The sequence below is a fragment of the Halichoerus grypus genome, chromosome 5, assembly GCF_964656455.1.
Source record: "Halichoerus grypus chromosome 5, mHalGry1.hap1.1, whole genome shotgun sequence".
Lineage (NCBI taxonomy): Eukaryota > Metazoa > Chordata > Mammalia > Carnivora > Phocidae > Halichoerus > Halichoerus grypus.
In genome coordinates, this window is record NC_135716.1 from 140,108,508 (window position 1) to 140,128,712 (window position 20,205).

Below are 20,205 nucleotides of genomic sequence, written 5' to 3' on the forward strand. Positions count from 1 at the left end.
TAGTTATTTCTACACCTTTTTTCTATACAATTTGATCTTTTCCTCACTAGGTTCACAGAACAATATATTCTCCCTATTGACTACAGGATCATCATAAATCCTTTGATGGGCTGCCGCACTCTGAAATCCCAGTGTGCCATCATGGGTAGTCTAGGAGAATGGCACCCTCTGCATTTGGACTGTGCACGGCCATATGTGTGGGCCTGCTCCTTGGCTGGGTGTATGATAATTTTCATGATCTGAAACTTGCTCACTTCATCAATTACATCTTTTAGTATTTCTGCCAAACAAGTGAACTCCTATCAATTCCCTAGACAGACTAGGTCCTCTGACATCTTCATGTTTTTAGATAAGCAATTTTTTTCCTGTAATAAGTATCTCATGACACATGGCAGACCCAGCCTAGACGTCAACTCTTCAATGACATTTTCTTGACTCTCAGCCAGTTGGTTGCTCCCTCCTTCATTCTCTGAGGATTTTATTCAAAAGTTTTCATTTCCTTTATCCATGTAATCTCCCAGTTACACTGAGCTTTTTGGAGGCATTTTGCCTTGCTCACATGGGCTCAGTCCCTAACAGTTTTGGTGCATAGTAGATGCTCAGTAAATGTTTCCTGGACCTATAGGATGGGGGAGAGCAGCCGAGTGACTAAGGCAGAGCAGGGGCACTAAAGGTGCAGGGTGTCAGACATTTCCTGCTGCTATGTAGCAAGTTTCTGAGCTCTATGTGCCTTAACTTCACATTCAAAGACTGTATGCTAAGGTCCCTTCTAGTTCCAGAAATCTGACCTGTGGAGGGATCTTCTGAAATGGCAAAGCAAGGACCTTCAAAAAGCCACTCCTCCATAAAAGCGCTAGAAAACTAACAAAAGTTGTCAAAATCCACATTTCCAGAACTCTGAAAAGTAACCAAAGTCTTGCAACAATCTGAGCATTTAAGGTGAAAAAAAAAAATAAAAATAAAAGAGCTGGATCTCAGTAAGAACAGCAAGCTCTGTGGCATTTTAACTTACCCTATTCCCATTCTCTTCTCCCCAGCTCTGCAGTCTCCTTAAAAAGCAGCAACCTCACAGCCCTGGGGCTGAAAAAACCAAGCACCAAGTAACCGCTGGAGGGAGTAGGACAGGTTTGGAGCACCAGACAACTGTCACTATTTGACCTGTCTGGCAGTTCCCTGAAAAGCCCCATTCTCAGGGCTTGTCTTTATTTGACCTGACTCAAAGTTGAGTCTGTGTGAACCACACTGTAAGGCATTTGTTGAAAAACATTGGTAACAATTGTGCAACACACTGCAGTAACCAGGGTGGTGATACCAGTTGGTGCTCACAAGAGGATTAAAAGGGAAAACTGGGGAAGGAGATGTCCACGGGAGCTTCAAACAGCTCTAATATATTTCTGGGAATCTAAAAGGCCAGGCACATGTAAGGATTGTGTGCCTGGCCAGGAACGACCTGAGAAGGCCCTAATCTCTCATTCTGGCTGACCTTGAGGCTCTGCAGAAGCAGGAAATTAAAGCTAAGACAGAGTTGTAAGCTACCTGCTAGTGTGTCCAAGATGTAACCCAACTCATATGCAGAGCCCTGAGACATTTACTGGTTCAAGGCACTTAAGGAAACCTCTGTCCAAACATGACTGAACGCAGTACTAACAGAGCAGAACATCCAGTGGCTGCACATGATGGAGAATAGAAATTTTACAGAATTCGTCCCAGAAAGTCACCAAACAAGAAGCAACAAAAACGACAACAGTAACAGTAACAGACCTGGGTGGTTCCTGATTTCCAGAGTTTCCACATCATATCATTTAAAATGTCAAATTTTTAACAAACCAATTATGAACCAGGTAAAGAAATAGCAAACTATGGCCGACACACAGGATACAAAGAAAACAACAGAAATTCCCTGAGGACACCCAGACATTGGATTTATGATACAAAAAACAGGATAAGCTATTTTTTAACAACTTTAAAATATTAATAAATTCTAATTAATATTTATTTCAATTTAAGAGGCTTTAATGAGACATTTTTGTATATATTTATAGTGTATCACTTGTTTTTATATGTAAGTATGCATTGTGAAAAAAATCACTACAATCAAGCCACATAATTTATCCATCATCTCTATAGTTAACTTTGTGTGGGGGGGAGGGTGGGCAGGGGGTTAAGATCTAGCCTCTTAGAAATTTCAAGTATGAAATGCAATATTGTTAACTGTCATCACCATGATGTACATTAGATCTCCAGAACTTATTCATCCCACATAACTGAACCTTTGTACCCTTTAACAAATACCACCCCATTTCCCCCACCCTCCAGCCCCTGGGCAACCAGTTTTACTCTCTGTTTTTATGAGTTAGGCATTTTAGATTTCACATTTAAGTGATATCATGCAGTATTTGTCTTTCACTGTCTGTCTTATTTCACTTAGCATGATGTCCTCCAGGTTCACCCTTGTTGCAAACGGCAGCGTTTCCTTCTTTTTTAAAGGCTGAAAAATACTCCTGATTTCTTCTGGTTGCCATAGGAAAGGACTGTCTTCCATTTCTATTAGCCCTTTACTTTCTAGCCTGCTTTATTCTTTCTTATGGATAGCACATAGTCCTAGGTTTTTTAATCCATTCAGCTGCTCTGTATCTTTTGATTGAAAAGCTAAATCAATTTTCATTTAAAATAACTATTGATACAGAAGAATTTATTATTACCCTTTTGTTAAATGATTTGTTTTGTAGTTCTTTCCTTCTTCTCTCCCGTTGTCTTCCTTTGTGTATTTTTTTTCTATTGATAAGCTTTGGTTTTGTCCTCATTTTCTTTTATGTAACTTCTGTAAGTATTTTTCTATGAAGCTTACATAAACTATCATAACAGACAATTTCAAGTGGGTAACCTCACTTATTAACAAATCTCTACACTTTAACCTCTTTTCCCCCAACATTATATGTTAATGATGTCACAATTTACATCTATTTATATTGTGTATCCATTAATATCATTTATAGTTGCTGTTAATACTTTGTCATTTACCCACCACTGTAAAGTAATATAGTATTATATTTACCTTGGCTGATGACTTCCATACTTCCTATGCTCTTCTGTTGCTGTTTAGCATTCTTTCATTTCAACTTGAAGAACTCCCTTTAGTATTTCTTTTCAGGCAGGGCTAGTGGTGATGAATTCCTTCAGCTTTTGTTTATCTAACAATCTTTACCACCCCCTTATTTTTGAAGGACAGGTTTGTCAGGTAAGTATTCATGGTTGGCAGGATTTTTTTTTTTTTCTTTCAGCTTTCTGAATATATCATCCCATTCCCTTCTGGACTGTAAGATTTCTGCTGAAAAAATCTGCGCATAGTCTCAAGGGAGTTCCCTTGTGTGTAACATGTCATTTTTCTCTTGCAGTATCAAAATTCTGTCATTCACTTTTGACAATTTGATTATAATGTGTCTTGGTGTGAGTCTCTTTCATCTTATTTGGTATCCTTTGGGCCTCATGGATCTGGATTTCTATTTTTTCTTCCAGGTCTGGAAAGTTTTCAGATATTATTTCTTCTAATAAGCTTTCCGCCCATTTCTCTTTCTTCCTTCTGGGACTCCCATAATTAGTATCCTCTAAGTCTCATAAGCTCTCTTTTTCATTCTTTTTTCTTTTTGCCCATTTTACCAAATGATTTCCAATGACCTTTTAGTTTGTTGATCCTTTCTCCTGCTTAATCTAGTCTGTCACTAAAGCTTATTTTTGAATTTTTCATTTCAGTTATTGTGTTCTTCAACTCTATGATTTCTGTTTGGTACTTTTTAATATTTTCTCTTTGTTGACATTCTCACTTAGCTCATGCATTGTTCTCCTGACTTCAGTGAACATCTTTATGATCATTATTTTTAATTCTCTGTTAGGTAAATCAGAAATCTCCATTTCATTAGGGTCAGTTTCTGGAGATTTACCTTGTTCTTTTATCTAGAACAGATTTTCCTCTTTCTTTCTTTCTTTTTTTTTCAATCTTTTTTTTTTGTATTTTATTTTATTTTATTTTTTTAATTTTATTATGTTATGTTAGTCACCATACAATACATCATTGGTTTTTGATGTGGTGATCCACGATCCATTGTTTTCGTATAACACCCAGTGTTCCATGCAGTATGTGCCCTCCTTAATACCCATCACCGGGCTAACCAGTCCCCCCTCCACCCCCCCTCTAAAACGCTGTTTGTTTCTCAGAGTCCATAGTCTCTCATGGTTCATCTCTCCCTCCAATTCCCTCCCCCCCATTTTTCCCTTCCTTCTCCTAATGTCCTCCATGCTATTCCTTATGTTCCACAAATAAGTGAAACTATATGATAATTGACTTTCTCTGCTTGACTTATTTCACTTAGCATAATCTCCTCCAGTCCCATCCATGTTGATGTAAAAGTTGGGTATTCATCCTTTCTGATCGCTGAGTAATATTCCATTGTATATATGGACCACATCTTCTTTATCCATTCATCTGTTAAAGGGCATCTCGGCTCTTTCCACAGTTTGGCTATTGCGGACATTGCTGCTATGAACATTGGGGTGCATATGGCCCTTCTTTTCACTACATCTGTGTCTTTGGGGTAAATACCCAGTAGTGCAATTGCTAGGTCATAGGGAAGCTCTATTTTTAAATTTTTGAGGAACCTCCATACTGTTTTCCAAAGTGGCTGTACCAACTTGCATTCCCACCAACAGTGTAAGAAGGTTCTCCTTTCTCCACAACCTCTCCAACATTTGTTGTTTCTTTCCCTGTCCATGTTTGCCATTCTAACTGGTGTAAGGTGGTATCTCAGTGTGGTTTTGATTTGGATTTCCCTGATGGCTAATGATGATGAACATTTTTTCATGTGTCTGTTAGCCATTTGTATGTCTTCTTCAGAGAAGTGTTTTTTCATATCTTCTGCCCACTTTTTGACTTGATTATTTGTTTTTTGGGTGTTGAGTTTGAGAAGTTCTTTATAGATCTTGGATACCAGCCCTTTATCTGTAGTGTCATTTGCAAATATCTTCTCCCATTCTGTGGCTTGCCTCTTTGTTTTGTTGACTGTTTCCTTTGCTGTGCAGAAGCGTTTTATCTTGATGAAGTCCCAAAAGTTCATTTTTGCTTTTGTTTCACTAGCTTTTGGAGATGTATCTTGAAAGAAGTTGCTGTGGCCGATGTCAAAGAGGTTACTGCCTATGTTCTCCTCTAGGATTTTGATGGATTCCTGTCTCACATTGAGGTCTTTCATCCACTTTATCTTTGTGAATGGTGTTAGAGAATGGTCGAGTTTCATTCTTCTGCATGTGGCTGTCCAGTTTTCCCAGCACGATTTATTGAAGAGACTGTCTTTTTTCCATTGCATGTTTTTTCCTGCTTTGTCAAAGATTATTTGACCATAGAGTTGAGGGTCCATATCTGGGTTCTCCATTCTGTTCCATTGGTCTATATGTCTGTTTTTGTGCCAGTACCATGCTGTCTTGGTGATCACAGCTTTGTAATATAGCTTGAAGTCGGGCAACGTGATGCCCCCAGCTTTGCCTTTCTTTTTCAACATTTCCTTGGCGATTCAGGGTCTTTTCTGATTCCATACAAATTTTAGGATTGTTTGTTCCAGCACTTTGAAAAATGTCATTGGAATTTTGATAGGGATGGCATTGAAGGTATAGATTGCTTTGGGTAGCATAGACATTTTAACAATGTTTATTCTTCCGATCCATGAGCATGGAATATTTTTCCATCTTTTTGTGTCTTCTTCAATTTCTTTCATGAGTGTTTTGTAGTTCCTAGAGTATAGATCCTCTACCTCTTTGGTTAGGTTTATTCCAAGGTGTCTTATGGTTTTTGGTGTTATTGTAAATGGAATCATTTCTCTGATTTCTCTTTCTACAGTTGCATTGTTAGTGTATAAGAAAGCAACTGATTTCTGTGCATTGATTTTGTATCCTGCCACATTACTGAATCACTGTATGAGTTCTAGTAATTTGGGGGTGGAGTCTTTTGGGTTTTCCACATAAAGTATCATGTCGTCTGCAAAAAGAGAGAGTTTGACTTCTTCTTTGCCAATTTGAATACCTTTTATTTCTTTTTGTTGTCTGATTGCTGTTGCTAGGACTTCTAGTACTATGTTGAACAATAGTGGTGAGAGTGGGCATCCTTGACGTGTTCCTGATCTTAAGGGAAAGGCTCTCAGCTTTTCCCCATTGAGGATGATATTTGCTGTGGATTTTTCATAGATAGATTTTATGAACTTGAGGAACGTTCCCTCTATCCCTATACTGTGAAGAGTTTTAATCAGGAAAGGATGTTGTGTTTTGTCAAATGCTTTTTCTGCATCAATTGAGAGGACCATATGGTTCTTCTCCCTCCTCTTATTAATGTGTTCTATCACATTGATTGATTTGCGAATGTTGAACCACCCTTGCATCCCGGGATGATCCTTTTAATGTATTGTTGGATCCTATTAGCTAGGATTTTGTTGAGGATTTTGGAATCCGTATTCATCAGGGATATTGGTCTGAAAGTCTCCTTTTTGATCGGGTCTTTACCTGGTTTGGGGATTAAGGTAATGCTGGCCTCATAGAATGAGTTTGGAAGTTTTCCTTCTGTTTCTATTTTTTGAAACAGCTTCAGTAGAATAGGTATTATTTCTTCTTTGAATGTTTGGTAGAATTCCCCAGGGAATCCATCAGGCCCTGGACTCTTGTTTTTTGGGAGGTTTTTGATCACTGCTTCAATCTCGTTACTGGTTATTGTCCTATTCAGGTTGTCAATTTCTTCCTGTTTCAGTCTTGGCAGCTTATAGGTTTCCAGGAAGGCCTCCATTTCATCCAGATTGCTCAACTTATTGGCATATAGTTGTTGATAATAATTTCTAATAATTGTTTCTATTTCCTTGGTGTTAGTCATGATCTCTCCCCTTTCATTCATAATCTTATTAATTTGGGTCCTTTCTCTCTTCTTTTGGATAAGTCTGGCCAGTGGTTTATCAATCTTATTAATTCTTTCAAAGAACCAACTTCTAGTTTCGTTGATCTGATCTACTGTGTTTCTGGTTTCTAATTCATTGATTTCTGCTCTAATTTTAATTATTTCTCTTCTAATGCGTGGCTTAGGCGTCGTTTGTTGCTTTTTCTCTAGTTCTTTTTTTTTATTTTTTTTTAAAGATTTTATTTATTTATTTGACAGAGAGAGACACAGCGAGAGAGGGAACACAAGCAGGGGGAGTGGGAAAGGGAGAAGCAGGCTCCCCACAGAGCAGGGAGCCTGATGTGGGGCTCAATCCCAGGACCGTGGGATCATGACCTGAGCCGAAGGCAGTCGCTTAACCGACTGAGCCACCCAGACGCCCTCTCTAGTTCTTTAAGGTGTAGAGTTAGTTGGTGAATTCGGGATTTTTCTATTTTTTTGAGTGAGGCTTGGATGGCTATGTATTTCCCCCTTAGGGCCACATTTGCAGTATCCCATAGGTTTTGGACCGATGTGTTTTTGTTCTCATTGATTTCCATGAATTGTTTAAGTTCTTTGATTTCTTGGTTGACCCAAACATTCTTGAGCAGAGTGGTCTTTAGCTTCCAAGTGTTTGAATTTCTGCCAAATTTTTTTTGTGATTGAGTTCCAGTTTTAGAGCATTGTGGTCTGAGAATATGCAGGGAATAATCTCAATCTTTTGGTATCGGTTGAGACCTGATTTGTGACCCAGTATATGGTCTATTCTGGAGAAAGTTCCATGTGTGCCCAAGAAGAATTAGTATTCTGTTGTTTTAGGGTGGAATGTTCTGTAAATATCTATGAGGTCCATCTGGTCCAATGTATCATTCAAAGCTCTTGTTTGCTTGTTGATTTTCTGCTTAGATGATCTGTCCATTGCTGAGAGTGGAGTTTTGAGGTCTCCTACAATTAACGTATTGTTATCAATATGACTCTTTATTTTGGTTAACAGTTGGCTTATGTATATGGCTGCTCCCATGTTGGGGGCATAGATATTTACAATTGTTAGATCTTCTTGTTGGGTAGACCCTTTAAGAATGATATAGGGTCCTTCTGTGTCTCTTATTACAGACTTTAGTTTAAAATCTAATTTGTCTGATATAAGAATTGCTACCCCAGCTTTCTTTTGAGGTCCGCTGGCATGGAAGATAGATCTCCATCCCTTCACTTTCAGTCTGGATGTATCTTTAGGTTCAAAATGAGTCTCTTGTAGACAGCATATGGATGGGTCCTGTCTTTTTATCCAATCTGCAACCCTGTGCCGTTTTATGGGAACGTTTAGGCCATTCACGTTGAGAGTGATTATTGAAAGATATGAATTAATTGTCATCATGTTGCCTGTGAAGACGTTGTTTTTATAGATTGTCCCTGTAAATTTCTGTTGTAGATCACTCTTGGGGTCTTTCTCCTTTTATAGAACCCCTCTTAATATTTCTTGCAGGGCCGGCTTAGTGGTCACATATTCTTTCAACTTCTGCCGGTCGTGGAAGCTCTGCATCTCTCCATCCATTCTAAATGAAAGCCTTGCCGGATAAAGTATTCTTGGCTGCATGTTCTTCTCATTTAGTATCCTGAATATGTCTTGCCAGGCCTTTCTGGCTTGCCAGGTCTCTGTGGATAGGTCTGACGTTATTCTGATGTTCCTCCCTCTGTACTTAAGGAAGCTCTTCCCCCTAACTGCCCTTAAGATGGTTTCCTTGGTTCTAAGATTTGCAGGTTTTACTATTACATGCCGGGGTGTTGGCCCGTTTTCCTTGATCTTAGGAGGGGTCCTCTCTGCCTCTAGGACTCGAATGTTTGTTTCATTCCCCAGATTAGGGAAGTTCTCAGCTACAATTTGCTAAAATACATCTTCTAGCCCTCTCTCTCTCTCCACTCCCTCCGGGATTCCAATTATTCTGACAATGGAACACCTCATGGTGTCACTTATTTCTCTGATTCTATTTTCATGGATTCTGAGTTGTTTTTCCCTGGCCTCCTCTTTTCCCTTTTTATCTATTATACTGTCTTCCAGATCGCTTATTCTCTCTTCTGTCTCAGTTACCCTAGCTGTTAGATTATCTAGATTGGATTGGATCTCATTGATAGCATTAAGTTCTGCCAATTCACCTTTTATTTCTGCCCTTAGAGACTCTATGTTGCCATTAATTGATTTCTCCATTCTAGCCATTGTCTTCACAATTGCTAGCCTGAATTCCATCTCTGACATCTTGGTTATATCTGCATCCATTTGTAAATCTGCAGCATAAGTCATAATCTCTGAGTCTTTTCTGTTTTGGGGGCTCCTTCTCCTAGTCATTCTGTTGATGGGTGTTTGAGGGAATGTATAGAGTCCAAATTATTGACCAGAACCCAAGCAAGATGCACCTGTTTTCTTGGGACCTTAGGGTTGCTGGCCTCTTGTTTTCCCAACCTGTCTTCTGCGGGATGGGCCTGCTGTGCTGTTACTCAGGCAACCCTGTTTGGGTGGAATTGCCCTGCGCCCCTGTGGTGGGGGATGGGCTCAGTGGGAATCAGTTTTGGGGGCTTTTGTTCTCTGGCGCCTTTCCCTGGCGGCTTTCCGCGTCTCTTCCGCGAGTCAGAGCAGAAGAGACCGTTTCCAACCCTCTGCAGAGCGGAGAGACCGCAGTCTGTTCTTCAGTGAGCTCTCCAGGCCACACCGTCTCCGTTTCTGTCCGTGCTGCTATAAACTGCAGCATCCTGGGTTGTGCGCCCCTCCGCAGTGCTCCCAGTCCTGCCTCCAGGTCGGGGCACGTCTCTGCCCTTTGTGTTTCTAAAACTGCCAGCCGCTCCCAATTCGCGCGCGCGATTCCGCCGCTTGGGGTTTCCACCCCAGGGCTTGCAGTTCACCGGCGCAACCCCGGCGCACCGGGTTTCCGTCTCGGAGGCTGCAGTTCGCGTGCGCGTGACCGTAGCTCCGGTTTCTGTCTGGGGGGCTGCAGTTCGCGTGCGTGCGACCCCGCCAGTGTGCTCCTTCACCCCAGGGGCTGCCCTAAAGTTCTTTCCCGCCGCTACTGGTCTGTGAGTCTGTGCCCGTCCGCAGCGCATGAGGCTGTCACTCACCTGCGGTGTAGGATCCCCACGGCCAGGCACCCTCCCACTGCCCTTTATCCTCCGATATCTGCCCGCAGAATCACGGCTCCCTGCTTCGAACCTCAAAACCAACCGCCTGCGATATTCTGTTTGTAGAGATCCAGATCTTCTTACATCTCAGGCTGGTTTTGTGGGTGCTCAGAGTGGTCTGGTAGATATCCAGCTCAATTCCGGGGACCAGTTGAAATAGGGTCCCCTACTCCTCCGCCATCTTCCCCCCCCCCGCCCCAGATTTTCCTCTTTCTTCATTTTCCTTGACAGTCGATGTTGGTTTCTGCACATTAGATAAAACACCCACCTCTTCCAGTCTTCACAGACTGGCCTCGTATAGGAGATGAGCCTCACAAATCAGCTTGGCCAGAGATTCTGAATGCCTCTCAAACCTGTGTGCTTGTCCAAGCTGCCATCTTTGCTTTTAGTAGCCCCCAAGAGAACGGAGTATGCCAAGTCCTGTCAGTGCCTCAAGAAAGGTGAGATAAAAGCCAGTTCCTCACATAGCAGCTAGAAAAGTTTGGAGCACTAGGTGTGTGGTCCAATTCCTTCTCTCCTCAGGGAGAAGCTGGGAACAGGAGGTTATCACTCATTTGCTCTACACTAAGCTGGGGAGTGGAGTTGTGGTAAATTCCTGCTCCCTCATTTAGACCACACACGCTGTTTTGTTTTCGGTTGCCCCCAGGGTCCTAGCAAGTGCTGGGTCCTGCTAGCTCTCACAGATAGCTGGGTTAGAAGCCAGTCCCTTGGGTAGTAGCTGAAAAGGCTGGGGGGAGGGAGGTTAGGTGTGAAGTTGAACTCCTTCTGGGGAGAAGCTGGGGACTTGGTTTTATTGCTGTATCATGCTGGATATAGGAGCTGTGGGAAGTGCCCATACACCTGTTCAAAAATCCCAAAAGATTAGTCATTACCTGTGCAGTCAGCTCCCAGAAACAGGCAAGTTAGAAGCCAAATTATCAGGCAGCAATTGGAAAAGTCAGGGCAGTAGTATACAGTCCCCCTTCCAGAGAGATGCTGGATTTTATTGCAGAATGAGCTGAGATGAGGAGTCATAACAGGAGCCTGCAGGGCCATTCAAAACTGTCGCCTTCTCTATAGACCCAAAGGGACTAGTGAAGGCTGCCCCTTGTCAACTCCTAGAGACAAGAAAGTTAGAAATTAGACCATCAGGCAACAGCTGGAAAAGTCAGGGTAGTAGATGTATAGTTCAACTCCTTCCAGGGAGAAGCTGAAATCTTGGTTTTTTCACTGGAGTGAGCCAGAGGGAGAAGCTACAGGAAGTGCTCACAAGCCTGCTCAAGCTCCAGAGGGCTGGTAATTGCCTACCCCATCAGCTTCTAAATGCAGGCTAGTTAGTGGGCAAATCCTCAGGCAGCAGGGAAAGTTAGAGTGCTAGATGTGCAGTTAAGCCCCTCCAGGGAGAAACTCAGAGCTGAGCTTTATTGCCTGTCACTCAGCACTGAGCCAGGGGAAGAGCCCCAGGAAGTGTTTGTGCACCCGTTTAAAACCATATCTTTGTAACTGGAGGGGATTATGCTAAGTGAAATAAGTCAATCAGAGAAAGACAATTATATGGTTTCATCACTCATATGTGGAACATAAGAAATAGCACAGAGGATCATAGGGGAAGGGAGGGAAAACTGAAGGGGAAGATATCAGAGAGGGAGACAAACCATGAGGGACTCTGGACTCTGGGAAACAAACTGAGGGTTGTGGAAGGGGGGATGGGGTAACTGGGTGATGGGCATTAAGGAGGACACATGACGTGATGAACACTGGGTATTATACACAACTAATGAATCACTGAACACTACATCAAAAACTAATGATGAATTATATGTTGGTTAAATTTAAATAAATACAAAATAAAAAAAAAATAAAATAAAACCACATCCTTGTTCTTTGAGGTCCTAGACTAGCAAATACCAGGCCCCATCAGCTCCCAGAGATGGCTTAGTTAGAACCTCATTCTTCAGGTAGCAGCCATAAAAGTTGGGATGCTGGATGTATGGTCCAAACCTTTCCCTCCCCAGGGAGAAACTGTTTGCTGGGGGCAGGGTTTATGGTGAGAGTATGTTTCAGCTTTTCCTACCTGTTTCAATGTGGTTATTTCCTTAGTCACCTAGTATGCACAAGTCTCTCACAATGGTTTTTCTGGATTTCTCTCAGAGGTATGGATCCATGTGTGGCAGTTTATTCACTGAGTCCATGGATGGAGCATTTCTTAATTTCTTGTCTATTCAGATGCTCCTTCAATGCACTTCCCTTATCTCTTCAGAGCGTCTTGAGACTGGATTTCTAAAGAAAACGTTCTGTGCATCATCAGCAAGTCTAGTTCAGCTAGTACATATATATTGACTGTGTAGAAGATACTGTGCCAAGTACTGTAGGGGAAACAGAGATGAACCAGATATGGCCAATGGTCTCAGATATGTCCCAATGTAGTGGGACAGACATTTGAGGGAAAAAAAAAAGTAGATCACATTAAGGTCACAAAGACAGAGTTGGAAATTTTCAGAACAATAGCTCTCATCTTGTTTGAGGAACCCTGGAAAGATTTATGGAAGACGGAAATATTTGAGCTGAAGCAAGAGGCAAGACATCTAAATTGCAGCTTTTACTACTTACCGATAGCAAGTTGCTGCAGCCCAGGTGACAAGGGAGTGGAGTGCTTCGCCATCGAAACCATAGCCAGTTTAAGAATCCAACTGCAGCTCTATCCCTGAGCATGTCATTGTGTACAGGAAGAGGTCTGAAAGTTTTACTTCACTACATTTCTGTGATCACAAATCACCTGAAACTTCAGAGATGCAGAATGTATACATTCAACCTACACATCTAAAACAGAGCTGTCCAATTCAATTTTCTGTGACGATTGAAATTTCCTTACTTGCATTGTCCAATACTGTAGCCACCAGGCATGTGTGGCTGTGAGGGAATAAAATTTAATTAAAATTTATGTTTCAATACCCACTGTGGCTAGCAGCCACCATATTGGTCAGTGCAGGTCAAGAACCTTTGGTTGCTCTTAGTGAACTAATCACAAAATTATGTGATGATGTTGGGCCAGCATTTATTGCTAAGTTCAGGAAGTTAGATTTATAGAAGCATGTTGTTTTGGGATAATGGGATCAATCTAAAGGAAGATGGGATTTCACTTTTTTCTCCATTTTTGCATATCTGGCACATGAACTTCATTCATGTGATAAAACAAGTATTTACTGAGCATCCCTTAACAGCAACAGAATTAAACCTTTCCAAGACATGTTCCAAGAATATGGAACACCTGCATTTTCCTAAAAGTTTCACAACTCATTTTAACAAACATGTAGAGATTAGGAAATAAGTAGGATGCTGGAAAAAAAAATAAAGTAGCTTTAAAAAAAATTGCTTAAGAGAAATTTGGGCTGGAAGTGACAGCTGATATGACTCAATGGCAGTATCAGAGATCCAAGTGCCTTGTTCCTTGTTGTTCCACTGTCCCTGAGGGTTGCCCCTCACTACTATTCATATCTTTTTGGCCAGAACCTAGTTAAATGGCCTCACCTAGTTACAATGGAGTCTGGGAAATAGTTATTCTCCCTCCCCCACCCCTCCATCATTGGATGGCAAATGTAACAAACTAAAAATATGGCATTCTGTTACTAAAGAAAGGGAGAATGGTTGTGGAGAGATAAGTAGCAATCTCTGCCAAAGAAAACCCAGAAATATTCTGGATTTCATGATAATGCAAAATGTCTAGATTACAGTGATGAAACCAGAGACATAAAAGGGAACACCAGCAAATCACTTTTACACATCTTCTTATTTACCAAAAAATTCAAATGAAAAACAAAATTAGAAGAATTAAATTAATGCAATTATTTTTCTTTAACAAACTAAATATTTGAAGTCCTTTATTTAAAGCAGCAAATAAACGTGCAGTCGTACCCACTAAAAAATCCACTGTAATTGTCAGACACAGAAATCAGGAAGTTTATTTAAAACCTTTCACAACTATTATATTGTTATTGGACAATCATTTATTTAAAATAATATCCTAAATACTTACAAAAATAAATCAAGTATTGCTTCTATTTTTCAAGTGTCAAAGTCTTTGCCATAGAAAATAGAAAGAACCTTTTATAAACTAAATGTAACATTTAAGATACATCAAGTTTAATAACTGCACACTATTTTCTTTAATGGTTGTGCTTTACAAATTTCCAAACTTCTTTGCAATGTACAGGTTCACAATAGGCATGTATGCATACACCCATACACACACATTTTTTACATAGGAATGTTTCTCATTAAATATGCATACGGAGAACCTAACACAGTACTGCGGCCTAAAAGCCACCCCCACAGAGCCAAATGTGCCAAAATACAGAAAGAGGTGTAGATGTAGAAGCATTATCTAACATTCAGATTAGCAATCCAGTTACCAAAGATGATGACATTTTAATGAAGGATACTCAGTTTAATGTTTCTAGATAAGACATTAATTCTTAATCTATACTAAATCATCAGTTCAATAGCCTTACTCATTGAAAAAATAGAATGAACTTCAAATATTTCTCAATACATTAAGTGATCATTGTCATTTGTATACACACTTTTTATTTTAAAAAGAGGAATATTAACCTTAGAGCAAATGCTCAAAATTAAGGATCATTTCCAAATTGGTCTGTAGTTTAATCTTTTATCACTGGGACATTCAATTCCTTATCAAACAGAGAAATGCTGGATTTCTCTTCCCTGGCATATGCACTCAAGCCTCACAACACAGACATGTATAAATCATGGTTCGTGATGAATATTTATAATGCTGCACCACCCACAGGGTGTCAATCTCACTACATTAACCAGATGTGGAAAAGAATCTCACTTCTGATCAGTTCCTGAATTTCTGTATGGTTAATCACAATAATACAGAACTTTACATTACTCTTGTATAAATACTTCTATATTGAGCATCTTAAATTCTACTTATCAACTAGAAAAGTGATAAATCACAAAATTCGTTTTTTTCTCTATTAAAAAAAAGTATCTAGCCTTCTGTCCTAATTCAGAAATTGCATGAATTGTTTAGAAATTCCAAATATAATTGAAAATTTATGAGCAATTGACTGTGAAAATACTAATTTATTGAAATTGATGTTTTACAATAAATTCCAATAAAAGGGAGCTTGAAGAGCTTGTAAAATCTCAATTATAAGCAAGTAGTAAACACCAAAGGAGCAGATGTCTTACACTGACCAAAATATACCAAAATGCCATAGTATCTGGAAAATTTTAATTAGCATGCTAAAATATTTTCAAAGGGCTATTTCATTTCACTAAAAGTTGCAGGCAAGCAGACTCTAAGAATATACAAAAATGCAAACCAACAATATAATTGCACCAATAAAAAAACATCAAAATCTAAGAGGTAGTCAACAGAAGTAACCCTGATGCGACAACACATCCTGGTAGCTGCTCCCTAAATCTTAAGAGACCTAACTGCAGTAGGAAATTCTTGTATTGTCAATGATTAGAAAAAATGTATTGGTAGACAATCTACAAACCAAGTATTTAAATGAATAATACTGTAAATGGAACAATACTCATACATGCAAAGAAAGGCTGACAATATCCAGACCAGGGTCTACAGCCTGCAGGCCAAATCTGTCCTACTGTCAGTTTTTGTAAATAAAACTGTATTGAAACCCAGTAACATCCATTTTGCTCATATACATTGTTTATGGTTGCTGCTCTCACACCTATAGCAGAGTCCAGTACTTGGGACAGATCATATGGCTCAAAAAGCCTACAATATTTACTAAAATATTTACCATCTCTCTCTTTACAAAAAGTTTGCTGACCCCTGGTCCAGACATCCGCTGAGAGGGATGCAGTTGTTGAATGGCTGGAAAGATTAACAATGAACGTCACAACATAAGGTATTCAACTCTAAGGAATGCAAACTGCTCTTTATGTCACAATTCAATTCCGTTTCATATCTGAAACAGTTCTAACATTTTTCTACTTTTTATTCTTGTCGTCAAATATCAAAGAGTATTTCCAAGTTCCTATAAAAAGGTTTAGCAGAGCACTGTCCAACAGAACTTTCTGCAATGATGGACTTTTCTTATATCTGCACTCTCCAGTACTGTAGCCACCAGCCACACACGGCTATCAAGCATCTGGAAATGCGTGACCGGATGTGACCAAGGAACTGAATTTTTCATCTTAATTAATTTTATTGAAATTGCCACACATGGCTTGTGGCTACAATACTGGACAGCAGAGATCTAACTCAACTGAAGTTCTAAAGTGTGACTCTTAAAAATGGCCAAAAAAATTATAAAATAACACCTCTGAAAAGAAGAGGTTTGGACAGAAGTGGACTGAAGACCATAAACTGAGTCCCGGACAGATTCCTTAATTCGTAAACAAAAGTCAAACGGATTCCAGACTGTTTCCTCACTGCACCCTCTCCTTGCAGTGCAAGGAAAAAACTATTATAGTATGTTTTTCAGCAAAAGCCCTGATAATCTTATGCTTAAAAGCAATAATTACAATCATCATATTAAAACAGGTATGGACATTTCACACAAATTATATTTTTTGCCTTGCTTCCCACCAGAAAAATCACCTTTTATAAAAGTCAGTTCATTCCATACCGTTAGCATGTCAACCATGCTGTACAGAAGCCCTTGTTTATAACAGGTACATTGAAGAACTATGAAGTCTCCTGAATCTGCAAAATCTCCAATTAGTCACTTTTACTATGGCAGAAATCACTGCAATGGTCCAATCTTCCAAATGTTATATCTTCCATTACATGATAGAATAGACCCATCTGATGACATATTTGACGACAGAGGTAAAACCTTATACATATATAAAGTCAAAAAATATAGCTCTTGTATAGTTCTCCATGTACCTACCTCAAGACTATTTTTATATGGACCGAAACAATAAAACAAATATAGATATATTTTTAAATTACTTATTACTGATTATACATTGTAAATTAACCAAGTTACTCATACCACTGAAGACATTAAACTAAAATATACCAAGTCAATATGAACTTATAACACTCTCAGAAGACAAATGTTTGAGATGTGTGCCTATTTACATCTTCTACTCAAATGTGCTCCCTTCGAGAAATAGCTAATTTTGTATTTTGTTTCCAAAGTCAGCTGACAAAATTAATTTTATGCATACTGATTTTTAAATAGCTGACATCCACCCTCATAAATTTCTTTTTTAACCTGGCAGATAACTGAAGGATACAAACTATTTTAAGGGCACTTCTGTTTATGTTTTCTTTTGTAGTTTAATCGGGTGTTGTGGCAGGAACCTTGACAGAGAGACTTCTTCTGGTGCTGGTGATGTGCCGCTGCTGCGCTAAGAAAGACCGGGCGGGGGGACACGCACCAGTGTCTTTGCCAGTGCCACCGCCGCTCACCAGTCTAGACTCCATCCCCAGTTTCTGGAATGCCAGACTCTGAACAAAAATAAGCAAACAAATAACAACACTACTTAGAGTCTGTAAAATGCTTTTCACATTTATTAAGTCACTTAATCCCCCAAATTCTATAAAGCTGTTGTTTTCCTCATTTTATAGAAAAAGGAAAGGGTTCAGAAGCGAATTAATCTGTGCATCATCATGTTAGCAAGGAAGAGGAAACAAAGGCATAAAATCCAGTTTCTCTATTTTAACCTACCGAATTTGAAATCATTAAAAACATTCTAAACTTCAGCTTCATTATAACAATAAAAAAAGGTTCCAAAGTAAATCTTTGTGTTTGGGCCTTCACTCTACCCACTATGAGCATACATAGCACAAGAGAAAAACTCAGATCAACGGTTCTCAAATGTGGTCCCCAGATTATCATTTGCACCACTGGGAATTTGTTAAAAATGCAAATTCTACCTTGTAGACTCTAGCCAGACCTACTAAATCAGAAGTTCTGCAGACGAGTCCAACAACTGGTGTTCTAACAGGTCTTCTGATGCATGCATCACAGTTTACATTCACTATCGTCTATCTACATACTGATTGATACATGACGAATTACTGTGGTTGTGGGTGGTGGGTTTCGTAGTAAGAGAAATCATTACTTTTTCTCACTAGACCACATAACAGAATTTTACTAAGCTTAGAATCATGAGTAACTAATATAATACATAAAATATAGTAAATGCTCAAAAGACATGGGTGGTGGGGGGTGGGAGGGATGGGGTGACTGGGTGATAGACATTGGGGAGGGTACGTGCTATGGTGAGCACTGTGAATTGTTAAGACTGTTGAATCACAGACCTGTACCTCTGAAACAAATAATACATTATATGTTTAAAAAAAAAAAAAAGAAGAAGAAGAAGAAGATAGCAGGAGGGGAAGAATGAAGGGGGGAAAATCGGAGGGGGAGACGAACCATGAGAGACTATGGACTCTGAGAAACAAACTGAGGGTTCTAGAGGGGAGGGGGGTGGGGGGATGGGTTAGCCTGGTGATGGGTATTAAGGAGGGCACGTACTGCATGGAGCACTGGGTGTTATGCACAAACAATGAATCATGGAACACTACATCAAAAACTAATGATGTAATGTATGGTGATTAACATAACATAATAATAAAAAAAATTAAAGAAAAAAACAAAAACAAACAAACAAAAAACCCCAAATCCTTTAAAAAAAAAAAGACATGGGTAGAAAATGAATAAATAATGTGTTATTTGGCTCTAATATCTTTAATAATTTATGTATCAAGAGGCTACAGAGGAACAAAGAAAATAATGTTCCCAGTCTTAACTAGGATGACTGACTCATGAGGGAAGGTTCCGGGAACACTTCACCTATAATTTCCTTCATGACCTTGCTAAATTAAGCCAGATTTTACCAAATAGAGAAGGGAAGGAAAGAGCACAGAAAAAAGTACAGTGACATAGAAGAGCAGGCATGTTTGAAGCAGGGCACCCAGTTCTATGTGGTGAAGCACAGGGTCCACACATGGACAGAGTCCATAAAGTGATATTCTCTCATACTAAATAAGCAGTAGCTAAAGTAGATAATGGCTGTGTTACTCTCTCTGTGGATTAAAATAATCCAAAGAACCATATATATCATGAAATGCTTGAAAACATCTTGCTGAGAGTAAGGATGACAAAATAAACTACACTTCAAATAATTTTATACTACTCTCTCCTTGTTAAGACAGACAATACTGAAGAGTATTCCTGATTTTATTTTATTTTTTTAAGATTTTATTTATTTATTTGACAGAGAGAGACACAGTGAGAGAGGGAACACAAGCAGGGGGAGTGGGAGAGGGAGAAGCAGGCTTCCCGCTGAGCAGGGAGCCCGATGTGGGACTCGATCTCAGGACCCTGGGATTATAACCTAAGCCAAAGGCAGATGCTTAACAACTGTGCCACCCAGGCGCCCTGAATATTCCTGATTTTAAAAAAACAGTGAAAGACACACTTAGAGGCTTTATGGGATGTTAAAATAAATGTTGAGTACTAGAAGCACTTAATTTTGCATTGCACAGATATTCCTACTTCTACAGAAACACCTATGAAGCTCAAATTAAGTCTTTTCACTCAAGACAATTTTTGAAATATTTATGAACTGTTGTAGGTGTGCTTCACGTGTATCAACTAAGGTTGATGAGTCACAAAATCAATTTACTTATTTTGAGAAGATCAAAATCAACCAAAAACATTAAATTAAAATATACAATTTTAAGTATGACCAAAGTTAAAAAAAAAAAGAGAGAGAGAGAAACTATGACAGGAGATACCTGAGTACAATGCACACAGTCAGGGTAACTTCTGTTCAGTTACATATGTAAACATGTACAGGTAGTGATTTGTGGTATAAAATGTATTTCCTCCTATGGTTCATGGTCAAAATGTTTGATAAGTACAACATCCAATCACTGGCTGAATGTCAACTCACCTTATTGTACCAGGCAGAAACAATGAGTTTTTCTTCATAATCACGGAATTTTGCTACCTTACATTCACTCTGGAAAAAGATACAAGGACTATCAAGATCCCAGAAATAAACCGAAACTACCAAAAATGGAATCATTTTTTCACTGTGCTCAGAGAATTTTAAAAAATGCACTGTGTGGCATAAAGCAGTCAAAATCTGAGCAGAAT

General features: G+C 39.4%; 2 protein-coding genes across 2 annotated transcripts in view; one reads left to right on the forward strand and one right to left on the reverse strand.

The window, feature by feature from the left end:
* Positions 1-17,492, forward strand: part of CYP2J2 (cytochrome P450 family 2 subfamily J member 2) — a 54,867-nt gene extending 37,375 nt beyond the window's left edge. The window contains exon 8 of the mRNA XM_078073060.1: positions 17,372-17,492. Within this exon, the coding sequence (XP_077929186.1) occupies positions 17,372-17,401 (30 nt within the window). The 3' untranslated portion in view covers positions 17,402-17,492. The remainder of the gene's footprint in view (positions 1-17,371) is intronic.
* The window catches only part of HOOK1 (hook microtubule tethering protein 1), a 63,534-nt gene continuing 57,340 nt past the window's right edge, over positions 14,012-20,205 (reverse strand). The window contains exons 21-22 of the mRNA XM_036121341.2: positions 20,000-20,068; positions 14,012-17,543 (exon numbers count right to left, since the gene is read on the reverse strand). Coding sequence (XP_035977234.1) covers positions 17,373-17,543; positions 20,000-20,068 — 240 coding nt within the window. The 3' untranslated portion in view covers positions 14,012-17,372. The remainder of the gene's footprint in view (positions 17,544-19,999; positions 20,069-20,205) is intronic.